Source organism: Schistocerca cancellata, chromosome 6 (genome assembly GCF_023864275.1).
Source record: "Schistocerca cancellata isolate TAMUIC-IGC-003103 chromosome 6, iqSchCanc2.1, whole genome shotgun sequence".
Lineage (NCBI taxonomy): Eukaryota > Metazoa > Arthropoda > Insecta > Orthoptera > Acrididae > Schistocerca > Schistocerca cancellata.
In genome coordinates, this window is record NC_064631.1 from 106,434,259 (window position 1) to 106,448,703 (window position 14,445).

Consider the following 14,445-nt stretch of genomic DNA (forward strand, 5'->3'; position numbering starts at 1 on the left):
TGCCCCATGACGGTACAGGTAAGTCACTTTGCACTGTTTTATTTGATAAAATACTGCCTAGTATTTTTAAGCAATTTATAAATTTTCCATCAAGAGACAATATTTCAACTGAAGAACTGCATTACAAGGGACTACAACACATGAACAAGAAAGATTATGGAAGAAAGAAGATGCATGATGAAATAGTGAAACCTGTTGTTTATAAAGTTGATGAGTGGGTTCTCATGAGCATACATATGAAGACTTCCGAGATAACCAATGAAATTCTGAAGTTCCATCATTATTGTACTGGGTCATTTCATGTAAGTAAAATTGTGCACCCAAACTATTTACCTTTGGAATACATTAACTCTGGGAAATGATATCGAAAATGTAAAGCTATATCATAGAAGTGAATGAATTTGCTCTGTCAGTGTTATGTTTAAATTCCCTGTGTTATAAAAAGTCAACAGAACTGTGAGTCATAGTGTTAAGAATTGTATGTTACCTAGACTGTCCTTAAACAATGGCTACATGACTGTTGCATGTGTTATAGCTCTGTGTGGAGATAAGTTGAAGTTCATGTGCAGCTTTCAATTGACAGTATGAAAACACAGTGGACAAGACAACAGGAAGAACTTTTTATGTATATCTATGTGATTTTACAGTGCAGAGACTGTGTACATTTTTCTACTGTGATGCTTCTGTACTCACTGTGTTGCATAATGATCAGATAATATGTTGTTGTTATATGCTATAAGGGTCATATTTGATATTTTTCATTGTTTTTACTCACATACTTAGATGCACTTTTCATTTAAAATAATAATTTTTTTTTAATTTTTCTGGCAGGAATGGTTGTATTAAGCCCTTATTTTATTAAATGGTTACAAATACACATGAAAATTGCAACACAGTTTTGCTCACTGTTTATTAATTACAACTATTGTTTTTCTGTGCTTTTTTTATTGTGTGGCGTACACTGAGAGTTTTTGAATTGCAATTGATGTTATGTTCTGTACAGATTTGCTAAAGTTTTTGAGAAATCACTATCAGCATTTTGACATTTTTTTTACCATTTTAAGACTGTAACTGGATTTATTTTGTAAGTGTATTTATATAATTTTTTGCATCCGTGAAGGATATTTGTCAATGTTTTGTTTGACTGTGTGGGATCATTTTTTTGTTTTCTTTTTTACATTAATAATCTCATTTTCATTAAACTACATATAAAAAGAAATTGTTTCCATTTCTTGGGACGTGTGAGATGTATGTGTATCTAAGGTTTCTGCATTTTATGTCACTTTATTGAATGATGTATCTTAATGTGTGGGTCCTACCAGTAAACTTTATGAGCTTGCTGCCTATGCAACCCACACATTTAGACAAGGACAAAAATAATACTCAGTGACAGTATAGTAGGGGAAGAGCTAACAAGTTCCTTAGTTGAGGAAAAGGGAGGGTTAGTTTGAGGAAGGTTAAAAAGGAAAAGTCCATCTCACCCTGGGGTCAGAAATGACATTGTAATTATATAAAATACAAATTTAAGTCTAGGAAGTCTTTCTTTTTTTTTTTTTCCCAGGTGTAGCATATTACGGAAGTGAAATGGACAATTATCAATTCAGAGAAAAAGGTACAGAAGCTGTCAAAAAATATTGCAACTGCAGAATACTGAAAACTAGATGGGCAGATTGAGTAAATGATGAAGAATGAAGAAGTATTGAAACAGACTGAACTGAGAAGAGCTTTATGGCACAAGTTGAGTAAAAGAAGAGACATGTTTTTTAGGATACATCTGGAGGGATCAAGGAAACATTAAGCTGTAAATGGATGAATCTGGAGGAGTGGGAAGGGGGGTGGGGGTGGGGGGTGGGGGGGGGGGGAGTTATACATAGAGACCAAGGTTTGAATAGAATAAGCAGGTTTACATGGATGTAGTTATGAAAAAAGCTTGCATAAGATAAATTAGCATGGGGAATTGAATGAAACTAGTCTTCAAACTGATGATTACAACAATAACATCAACAACTAAATTATTTGGACAAAACAGAAGATTAAGAACATTATTTTGCATAAAATTTAGGTATTAAAGAAAATATTGCAAGTTTTGGTAAGAGTTACATAGTGCTTCCTTTACCCCTCGAATTTTTCTACAGTTGTGTGTGACATTTGTAGATAATAACCACCAAAATACTTGTTGGAGATTTGCCTACTATGTAATATAATTTTTTTCTGAATTAAGCTGGCTCTTTTAATTATTCATAAAGGAAAGTGCAATTAATGTGACTACAATGAACTAACACTGAAATAAAAAATAGCTAAACCAAGTATAAAGCTAAGTTCACAATTTGTCAGAACAGAATGTATCAAATATGAAGCTAATGTTACTGAAGGGGACCACAACCTTCATTACCTATTCCTACTGGTTGGCTTTACCAACTCACACCAAGATTGTTAACCTCCGACTTAAACTAGTCCTTGTACTATGCTACACATCATAACACCTACGAGTTGTCAATAAAACTGATATTCTGTATTGAATGTTTAATTTTCCAAGAAAATGAAGTGTAATATAAACATTTATCAAATTCACGTAATTATTTAAACAACATAAGAGAAATTTTTACTTTATTCTGAAAGAAATCACCCTACAAAAATGAAAGGATGATTAGGTTTTAACATACCATGAAAATGCGCTATTAGAGATGGAGTATTACCTCAGATTAGGCAATAATATGGAAAGAAGTAAGTCATGCCACTTCAGGAACTACCCCACATTAACCTTAAATGAGTTCAGGAGATCACAAGAAATTTAAGTCAGGTTGGCTAGATTTGAATTGTCATCCTCCTGAATATAAGCCCAATGTCCTACTCCTGTGTCACTTCATTTGGTTCATCTTATAAGGTCAGATGATTAGTTTAAAAATTAAAAATCAAAGTTAGGCATCCTGCAATGCCTATCCAAAACTTTTCACTATCCTCAATGTTTGCATGCAGTAGGACAATTTGTTAGAAGTAGAGATTAGTATCAAAGCTTTAAATTCCATATCTGGCAGAGATTCTCTAATGAAATTTTCATGACATGGACATATTGCAAAAACAGCCTCTAATCTCATTTGCAGAGCCCCATTACCCACTGCCAAATCCACTTCTCAACTAAATGAGCTTCTTTCCTGCAAGTTCATCTCCATCTCTCAAAGTGGCTTCATAAAATCCTCCATCCTTATCAAATGCACCAACTACCATCAATATCCTGATGACTGACATGTGTTCCACATTGAAAAGCTTCTTCCGTACTTCCTTGATACATGTTGCGGCTGGCACATTTGCCATGGGAAGGAGGTCATAATGCATCAGAATGGGATAGTAAACAGTGAAGAGAATGATATCAAGATTTGTGGAGATTGTGATAATATTAAGTGATGTTTACCTGACATTACATACATGCAGAACTTTCAACTGTATTGCCTTACAGTTAACATATCCATGAGAATTAATTATGGCAAAATTAGGTACATAATATACAAATCCAGTTTACTTATGGAGACACTGTACAGTAAATTTAAAGTATATTAGACCAAATGTAAATACTCACAGAGAATATTGCTTGTAAGTCAGGATACAAGAAAGCAGTAATAATAATGATATAACTCAATGTACAGACACTGAAATCATGATAGTATCAAAATTCATGTTGTAATTGCAAAGTAATTAAAGAATGTAGTCAATCAACTGTAGCAGTGAATATTTCACAAAATTTCAATATGAAAACAAATTTATTTCAATATACTAATTATATAAAACTTTTTGCCACTATTTTTCAAACTAGGTTCTGTAATGAGTCTTGTGGAAGCACATGGCTTTCAACTGTTAAGTTTAATTAAGTACAATTCAAATCATATATGAAAATGTTTGTAATTGTTGCGCGTTATAGAAGCACCAGTGGTGATAGACACAAGAGATCAGTCAGTATTGTGCCAGACCTGGAGAGATCTTGTGACAATAAATCTGTGTATGTCTTTATAGAAATAAATAAGTGAAAGATAAAATCAACAAATTGGCTATTTCATTTATTATTTACTGTACCACAAAAACTTTGTTGGTGGATACAAGGCATATTTCAAAAAGGAAAGGTTTTTAAATTTTTTTTTAAAGGCCTGTCGATTTGATGAAAATTAAATATGCAAGTTAAGTGCTCAAGATTGTTCCCAGAAGCATCACAACATTATAAGGTGTTAACTGAAAATACTGACAGCCTTGCCAGAGTCTCCATTCATGGACAACATACTATACAGTCAACTCATAAACAGATCGCATTCATTATTTGTTCCAATTACATAAACAAACCCACTGCAACTATGAATCAGCCACTAGCCAGTACTTCCCCTATCATGAGGTATCATCAAAACATATAAAACTGAACATCATAATTTGCCAGGACTTTGTCTACTTTTTGTTATGCCCAAAATTAAGGGAAGTGGTGTACTATCATCCACTTGACCTACAAAATATCCTAGTCCATAATTAAGACACTTCTGCACTCAAACTTATACTGCATAGGTCATTCCCTTGTGGATGATCCAGTTGCATGATCTGTCCCAATACAGTCTCCCACCACTTTGCATTCAGTTATGTCACAGATTTTTCCTGTCATATCTTGAACAGGATCATTTGTGAACTCACTGTAACAGATGTGCAACACCCTGTGTGAGCTGATGACTAATATGGCTGTCTGTTCCTGTGTCTTGAGCTATTAAGCTCTGAGAGGTGTACTAATTTTGACTTTGCCATATTCAATTCCTTTTTGTACGAATGAAAATTTTTAAAATTCATTGTCAGTGTCATTCTTATGTGTGATGCCATGCATGTGGTCTTCTGTGTTACTTTATATTGAAGTCGTTGGCACTGTGACATAACCATACTCAACAAACAGGTAGGCGAGCTATGTGTTAGTCACAGTTAATTTGCTGTCATTATAAAATATCATTTAGTGTAATATTTTGATGTAATCCTGTATGTAATGTAATTAGGGCATCATTCCCTTATAGCATTTAAGATTCACAAATTTATTTTTATTTGTCATTATTTCTATACTGTTTTGCAGACTGTGTAATCTTTTGGAATGTGACATGCTGCATATTTTTGTAGGAAATTATCACAAACATAAATAAATAAACTTGTGACCAGAAATAAAATCCAAAAAATGTACTTAACCTCAAAATGAATGTGTAATCAAATGAATATACTTACTGAAGAAAACGAAGTGTGGTAGAGGAGACATAAACTTATTATATATGAATTGCAACTCCTTTGAAGTCATCATTAAAACAGATCTGTGGTACAGCAATGGGCAGCCACAAGGCACCACCATATACCAACCTTTCCATGGACCATCTAGAGGAATCCTTCCTAATGACTCAGAATCCCACACTGCTCACCTGTTTCAGATTTGTCACTGAAACCTTTATGATATGGACTATGTGTGAGATACACTTAATCCACATTCCTCCAGAACCTCAACACCTCCTCCCCCATCTGCTTCACTTGGCTCTCCTCAGTCCAACAAGCCACCTTCCTCATTGTCGAGATCCACCCCAAAGGTGGCTACATGAGTACATCCACCCACATCACTCCTTCCAACCACAAGCAGTACCATTAATTTGACAGCTTCAACCCATTCGGAACAAAAAATACCTTCCACACAGCCTATCCACCCTTGGCCACCATATCAGTACTGACAAGAAGCCCAACTCTAATATGCCACAGTTCTCACTGAGATCTTTACAGACTGAAATTACCCTCCCAGCCTTGTCCAGAGACAGATCTCACATGCCTTGTCCTCCCATTCATCTACCATTGCCCACATACCCACTGTCTGGCCACAGTGGCACATACCGCCTGTGACTCAGTACCATCCGAGACTGGAGCAACTGAATCACATTCTTCACCAGGGTTTCGACTACCAGTTGTTGTGCTCTGAAATGTGAAATATCCTCCCCACCTCTGCCACAGTGGTATGCCACCACAACCTGTGCAGTATCCTTGCCTGATCATAATTCACACCTGCTCCCAACCACTGGCCCTACAACTCATATCCCTGCAATAGAAAATCCAGGATCGGATGTAATAATATTATAAGGTGGAAAGTTGCTACTCACCATATAGTGGAGATGCTGAGTTGCAGATAGGCACAACAAAAAGATTTTCACACTTAAAGCTTTCAACCAATGGCCTTTGTCAACAATAGAAACACATATGTACACATACACTCATGCAAACACAGCTCACACACACAACTGCAGTCTCAGGTGTGGTTTCAGTTGCCTGAGATTGCAGTTGTGTGTGAGAGTTGCATTTGCGTGAGTTTGTGTGTGCATATGTGTGTATATTATTGACAAAAGGCCAATGGCCAAAAGCTTTAAGTCTTTTTGTTGTGCCTGTCTGTGACTCAGCAGCTCCGCTATATGGTGAGTAGCAACTTTCCTTCTCATAATATTGTCACATCCCTGCAATAGAGCTAGATATATGACGTGTCCAATAAACCCCTCCGCTACCACCAACTACAGTCCTGTCACAGGCATCTTCTATCCTATCAAAGGCAGGCCCACCTGTGAAAGTAGCCATGTGATCTATGAACATAACTGCAATCACTGTGCTGGATTCTATGTGGGCATTGCCACCAACAAGCTCTTTATCTGCTTGAATGGCCACTGCCAAACTTTGGCCAAGAAACAGCAGGACCACCCAGTTGCTGAGCAAGTCACCCCACACAATATGCTCAACTACAAAGACTGCTTCATAGCCTGTGCCATATGGCTTCTTTCGAATAACACCAGGTATTCTGAACTGTGCAGGTGGCAACTCTCACTGTAACACATCATTTGTTTGTATAATCTTCACTAGCCCCTGCCATCCATCCACCTATCCTCTTCCCTGCTCCCACCCTACACACACCTTCTATCCCACCAGCCCACCTGTATAATCTTTTTTTCCATTTCTACTTCTCTTGAGCAGATGAGAAAATTTTGCTTTCTGTCTATTATAGTTATATTCACTCTCATTTGACGTATGGGACAATCTTGTGGGGAAATAATTGCTACTCAAAATGCTTATTTACAGCCCAGAAAAAAGCTGTCAGACTGATATGTAAAGTACCACCTAGAACTCACTGTATAGAATTATTTATTAAACTTAGTATTATGACCTTGCCATGTATATACATATTTCAGTGTCTCTTGTACATTAAAAAGAAATTGTCTAGTTTTGATCTGAATTCTGATGTACATAGTTATAACACATGACACTGTAATGATGTAAGAAAAGCTACTGCTCATATACCAAAACTCTAAACAGCTTCAAACACACATCTGTAAAGCTATTTAATAAACTACCAGAGTCTGTTAAGAGTCTGGAGCTGAAAAAATTAAGATATTTGTAAGAACTTTATTAATTCAAAATTGTTTTTATACAATGGAAGATTTCTGTGAGCATAATTTCTAACATAAATTAATTATTTGTGTATGTATTGTCATTGTTGTTTGTACATTTATTGATGTTGTTTATACAAACATCCCTATAAATGTTTTGTTTTTGGGCAATAAAAATCAATCAATCAATCAATCAATCTTCTCAACCCTTTATCCCCCTCTCCCATCCTCAAGCACAGCCTCCTGATGCTGCACCTCTAGCAGCCCACTACCATGTCCCTGCACACTCCTGCAGGTATTGTTAACATCTTCCCCCACTCCTTCCCTGCTATCTCCCCCCCTCTCCACCCTACACCTCTTCTCTACACAAATACTCACCCCAACAAGGACCATTGCTTATCTCAGACACCTCCTTATGCTTCACCTAGTAGCCCACTATCCTGTCCCACCACATTCCTGCACATTCCCATGAGCAGTGCTGGCATATTCCCCCACCCTTACACTGCTACCCATTCCCTTCCCTAGTTCATGACTCTTTTTACCTCCATTACCCATTCCAGCAAAGATCATTGCTCACCTCAGATGCAGTCACAGCAGGCTGTTACCACATGGAGATAAAGGTGGCCATTTGTGTGTGTGTGTGTTTTGTCTACCTCTGATTGAAGGACTTAGCCAGCAGTTAAATAACATCCAGCAGTCTTTTTTAATGAAGCGTTGGATATACATGGGATAGGAAAAAAATGGTTTGAATCATACCTAAAAAACAGAACACAGGTTGTAGGACTGACATCAACAAATAAATTCAGTATCAGAGGCAAAAAATGTAGAAATAGGAGTACCACAAGGTAGCATCCTAGGGCCCATATTGTTTCTTGTCTATATAAATGATTTTCACACCTCAGATGATGCAGCCAAAGCAATAATATTTGCAGATGATACTAGTGTGATAATAAGTGCACCAAAGCAATTGTTACCAACAACTTGTGATAAAGTACTAAATTACATCCACTCTTGGTTCAATGCAAACAGGTTGACACTGAATGTAAATGAAACCAATTATATGCAGTTTGGGAAAAAGATGTCAAAATGTAAATCTTGATCTGGTGTGGGGTGACAAAGTCTTAGACAGAGTGGCATCCACAAAATTTCTGGGGATTCACATGGATGAAAACTTATATTTTAATGACCACGTAATAAAACTTGCACAGAAACTTAATTCAGCCTGTTTTGCCCTCAGAATTATTGCAAATGTTTGTACCCCAGAGGGTGCCAGAATGGCATTTTTTGGCTATTTTCAATCTCTTGCCACATACAGAATACTATTTTGGGGTTCCACAACAGGGCACCTAAAACAAATTTTTTTGTTGCAGAAGAGGGCCATCCAAATAATAACTCACAGTCATCCACAGACACACTGCAAACCCATATTCAAATAGCTTAGGATACTCACTATACCATCATTATACATATACAAATGTGTATTGTATGTCAGGACCCACATTGCAGATTTTCAGACAAATGCTGACTTTCACAACTACAATACCTGTAATAGCGCAGCACTCCATACTCAGCAAACAAAAAGAACGAAAACACAAAGGCATGTGAGCCATATCAGTGTAAAACTGTACAACACACTGCCAGTCAACATCAGGCAGTTAGAAGATGATAACAAATTTAAAACAGAATTTAAAAAATTTCTAGTAGAACAATGTTTTTATTCTGTAAATGACTATGTAGGTCAATAAATTTTTTTTGATGATATTTATAAAGGCAAATGGAAAATACCCTATCTGTACCTAATCATTCATTACATTTACATACTTAAAGGACAGCTGTTGTGTGATGTAAATATATACTTAAGCAGTGTTGTGTATATAAGGACTTGCCGTTTAGGGTGGACAAAACTAAAGCCTTATGAAAAACAGACTATGCATTTAAAATAACAAGCAGGGATGTATATAGGCTGTGCCTCTTCTATGTTGTGAGTAGCAATATATCCTTTTGTATTGTTATTATATGTAAAATATACACAATAAGATCATGAAAGGCAGAAATTGATGCAAGTGACATAAAAAAGATCAATTTTAATGGTGAATGAACAGTATCAGGTTTTCAGTTTAAGTGAAAGGAAAGAAAATGACACAGATTTTAAAAGTATGGAAATTCAATTGGTGCAACAGACTGGGTAAAACTGAAACAACAGAAAAGATCCATATAAGCTTGTTGTGACTATTTGCAAATACTAAGTTTAACAAATAAAAACCACAGCATTATTGACAGTAATAGTAAATATAATAATAATAATATTAATAATAATAATAATAATCACACATTTGCTATACATGGATGATCTAAAACTACTGGCAGCAACCAATCAACAACTCAAACAATTACTAAAGATAATAGAAGTATTCAGCAATGATATAAATATGGCTTTTGGAACAGACAAATGTAAGAAAAATAGCATAGTCAAGGGAAAACACACTAAACAAGAAAATTACATATTGAATAACCACAGTGACTCCATAGAAGCGATGGAAAAAACAGATGCCTATAAATACCTAGGATACAGACAAAAAATAGGAATAGATAATACAAATATTAAAGAAGAACTAAAAGAAAAATATAGACAAAGACTAACAAAAATACTGAAAACAGAATTGACAGCAAGAAACAAGACAAAACCTATAAATACTTACGCTATACCAATATTGACCTACTCATTTGGAGTAGTGAAATGGAGTAACACAGACCTAGAAGCACTCAATACACTTACACGATCACAATGCCACAAATATAGAATACATCACATACATTCAGCAACAGAAAGATTCACATTAAGCAGAAAGGAAGGAGGAAGGGGATTCATCGACATAAAAAACCTACATTATGGACAGGTAGACAATTTAAGAAAATTCTTTATAGAACGAGCAGAAACTAGCAAAATACACAAAGCAATCACTCATATAAATACATTGGCTACACCACTGCAATTTCATAACCACTTCTACAACCCTTTAGATCACATAACATCAACAGATACGAAGAAAGTAAATTGGAAAAAGAAAACATTACATGGCAAGCACCTGTATCATCTAACACAACCACACATCGATCAAGATGCATCCAACACATGGCTAAGAAAAGGCAATATATACAGTGAGACGGAAGGATTCATGATTGCAATACAGGATCAAACAATAAACACCAGATATTACAGCAAGCATATTATTAAAGATCCCAATACCACAACAGATAAATGCCGACTTTGCAAACAACAAATAGAAACAGTAGATCACATCACAAGTGCATGTACAATACTAGCAAATACAGAATACCTCAGAAGACATGACAATGTAGCAAAAATAATACATCAACAACTTGCCATAAAACATAAACTAATAAAACAACACGTTCACACATACAAGTATGCACCACAAATTGTACTGGAGAATGATGAATACAAATTATACTGGAACAGAACCATTATAACAGATAAAACAACACCACATAACAAACCTGACATCATACTCACCAATAAAAAGAAGAAATTAACACAAGTAATCGAAATATCCATACCAAATACAACAAATATACAGAAGAAAACAGGAGAAAAAACTGAAAAATACATCCAACTGGCTGAGGAAGTCAAGGACATGTGGCATCAGGATAAAGTTGACATTATACCGATTATACTATCAACTACAGGAGTCATACCACACAATATCCACCAGTACATCAATGCAATACAGCTACATCCAAACATATATATACAACTACAGAAATCCATAATTATTGATACGTGTTCAATAACCCGAAAGTTCCTAAATAAAATGTAACATATACCATACAGTTAAAAGGAAGTCACGCTTGATGAAGGTCCGCGTCACTTTCCATTTTTAACCAGACCTAAGGTCTGAGAAAAATAATAGAAATAATAATAATAATAATAATGATATAAATACCTGTTGTGAGGGTAAACTGGTTGGATACATTAATAAACGGCTTGCTGGTGATGTTATCAGCTCATTAAGCCATTTTGGCACAGGTCTTGATGCATAGAACAAACCTTGTGACAGCACTGCACCCACCAGTGATATGCATGTTATTATAAGGGAGTCACGCAGGAGGAGGACTGAAATAAGGCAGTATGTGTCTGGGCAAGGGTATTTGCATAATCATATTATTTTGCAATATTACTTTGAGGGTTTAAGACATCTTTCAATAAACAAACACAATAATTTAGCTCAGTGTATAGTGATAATTTTTGTTATCAGTTAGCCATTGGACACTTACAAACTACCAGACACACATCAGAATATGATTAATTTTCATGTTACTCATTATTTTGCTAGCACAAAATTGTATATTTCTTCAGCCTATACTTTTCTTTCTTCTGTGCATCTGATTATTTTGGATGGCAATATTCAATAATTTAAACTGAAATTGTAATAATGTCTGCTGAAGTGATATCATCAAATCACAAGACTGCATAGAATTTACAACACATACTGTGTTACATTTATATTGTTACTGAATCAGATTTTCCTATTGCTTCATTTTTATCATAAGTAAAGTATCATAGCACACACTGAATTCCAGTCCAATAAATATAGAAATGTCATATGTATTAGTAAAATCAGAAATCTAGAAAATAAAAACAAATAAGTGGAAATAATAAATTTACCTGATTTTTGAGAGGCTAGCACATTTACCATAGTGAAATAGTGAAAGGCAATCTTAAAGAGATTTATTACTCTATAGATGTTATAATGCACATTGAATAAACTGTAAATAAAGAATAATTACTAAGGTATGAAAGATAAACAACCAACAGGTGGATATAGATTTAATCATATGATTTGTTTAAGTATTTTAAGCTGATTAATTTCAGTAATAAATGTCACACATGTGTTTCATATATCAGAATCTATGTGGGAATCTAGTAAACACAATATGTAAATATAAGGAAATAAATATTGGGCTTATGTGCCTCTTTATCCAATATCACCATATTTGGGTGCATGACCATATATGCATTGATTAACTGACTGTTAAGAGACAACTGCAGGGCTTATATCTGAATGCAACTCCCTCCCTCCACCTCCTCCACCCCTCCACCCTCCCATCTTCATCCAGTGGTCTGCTCTTGTCACTGTCGCATGTGAAGTTGGACCCGGGGTGTGGCTAATGCACAACAAACCTGTTGATATGCTGCTTCTATCAGATGTCAGTTTACTGTTGTTGCAGAGAAACTCTATGTCATTTTTAATTAACCCAACTGCTGGCCCCCAATCTTGTTAAGGCTGTAATCCATGTTGCTGTTGATTAAAGTGCTTCTTACTGATATAATCAATTGTTTTATGACTTTCATGATAGACCTGTAAATGCCACTAAACTAGTTCAAGTGTAATTTTGGGAATTTTCTTTTAAAGTTTTTCAAAAATTGTGGACTACATGCTGGGCTAACAGCATCATCTCATATGAGCCTATTTGCTCCCTAACATTACTAACAAATAATCTCTTCCTTACACACTAGGTGTGTAGAGCAAACAGAAAACTTGGGATAAAAATAACATTCTGGCCACTTCTATTTTCAGTACAGGCGTGTGGTTTGGTATCCTTTCCAGACAGTGATAAGTATTTTCACAACTATTCATACTCCAATGAGGACACTAATTGCGTGACTCTCCAGCCACAATCACATTTTTGCCACTCTCATTACATCTCGTAGAGGTCTGTGTGCAAAGTGGTTGGCACTGCAGCATACAGTCAGTGAGCGCTGTGTTTACCACGAATGATGACTATTCCTTCATGTAATATTAGTTACTGGATACTTGTGATGAATTTCTTTTCTCTTGGACTGTCATTTGGTACTTTCCTGTAAATCTGGAATTGGAACTTCAATTTTTTGAGAAATATATCTGTAAGTTACAGAGGAAAAATAAATTTGTTTGTTTTACATTTTGTTTAGAGTAGCCTAAGAAAGAGAAATAACAATAATTATCATGGTATTTCTTACACTGATATTGTAGAATGTCTATTTGCTCATGAGATTTGTTGTTAATTATAAGCACTAGCTTATTTCAGTGAACACAAGACTTTACTTTGCAACACATGCTTTCAACATTTTCCACACAAACTTAAGGAAGGTACAGTTTTTTATAATTTTGGTCATAGTGCCCTGGAAATGTCAGTCATACAAGAAATAGCAGTAACTGATTTTTAAAACTGAAATTAAAACTGTCCATATCACTATTTACTTGTCTTTAGAAACTGGTTTCAATTATGACCTTATCAACAGTGTCACTATAGATACAGGGATTACTGATCATGACATCATCATAGCTGATGTTACTAAAGTTAAACAAATCCATCAAGAAGGTTAGAAGAGTATTTATGCTGGAAAAATCAGATATGCAGTCACTAGCATCCTACTTAGATAATGAATGGGCATCATTTAGTTCCAATACAATGGATGTAGAGGAATTATCAGTAAAGTTTAAGCTGATTGTAAATTGCACTCTGCAGAAGTGTGTGCTGAGTAATTTGATTAAGAACAGAAAAGACCCAACGTATTCCAGTAACAAAATGTGGAACATGCTGAGGAAACAGAGATTGTTGCACTTTCAAGACAAAAAAAAATGTGGAAATGCCAGAAGGCAAAAATTAGTAGAAATTTGTGTGTCTTCAAAAAGATCAGAAAATCTTCTGCCCACAAGACAGCATAGACTTAGAAAGAATCACTCATGCAAAATTCAGATTGCCCTTTTCTCATACAATATCCATGGATGAAGGGCAACAGTCAGATTCCATATTCCTAGATTTCCAGAAAGCATTTGACAGACTGTTACAAAGATCCAAACATATGGAATATGTTCCCAGATATGGCTCAAAAACATCGTAAGTATTGGAATGCAATATGTTGTCCTTGACAGCAAGTGTTCATCAGAGCCTAGGGCATTGCCAGGAGTTCTTTAGGAAAGTGGGATAGGACAGTTCTCATTCTCTACATACATAAATGATCTGATGGATGGGG

The 14,445-nt window shown here is 35.4% G+C and overlaps 1 protein-coding gene across 2 annotated transcripts in view; it reads right to left on the reverse strand.

Annotated features, from left to right (window-relative positions):
- Positions 1-14,445, reverse strand: part of LOC126088590 (acetylcholine receptor subunit alpha-like) — a 255,942-nt gene that overhangs the window by 13,272 nt on the left and 228,225 nt on the right. For both annotated transcript variants that reach the window (XM_049906794.1, XM_049906795.1), the window contains exon 8: positions 11,372-11,541. In XM_049906794.1, coding sequence (XP_049762751.1) covers positions 11,372-11,541 — 170 coding nt within the window. The remainder of the gene's footprint in view (positions 1-11,371; positions 11,542-14,445) is intronic.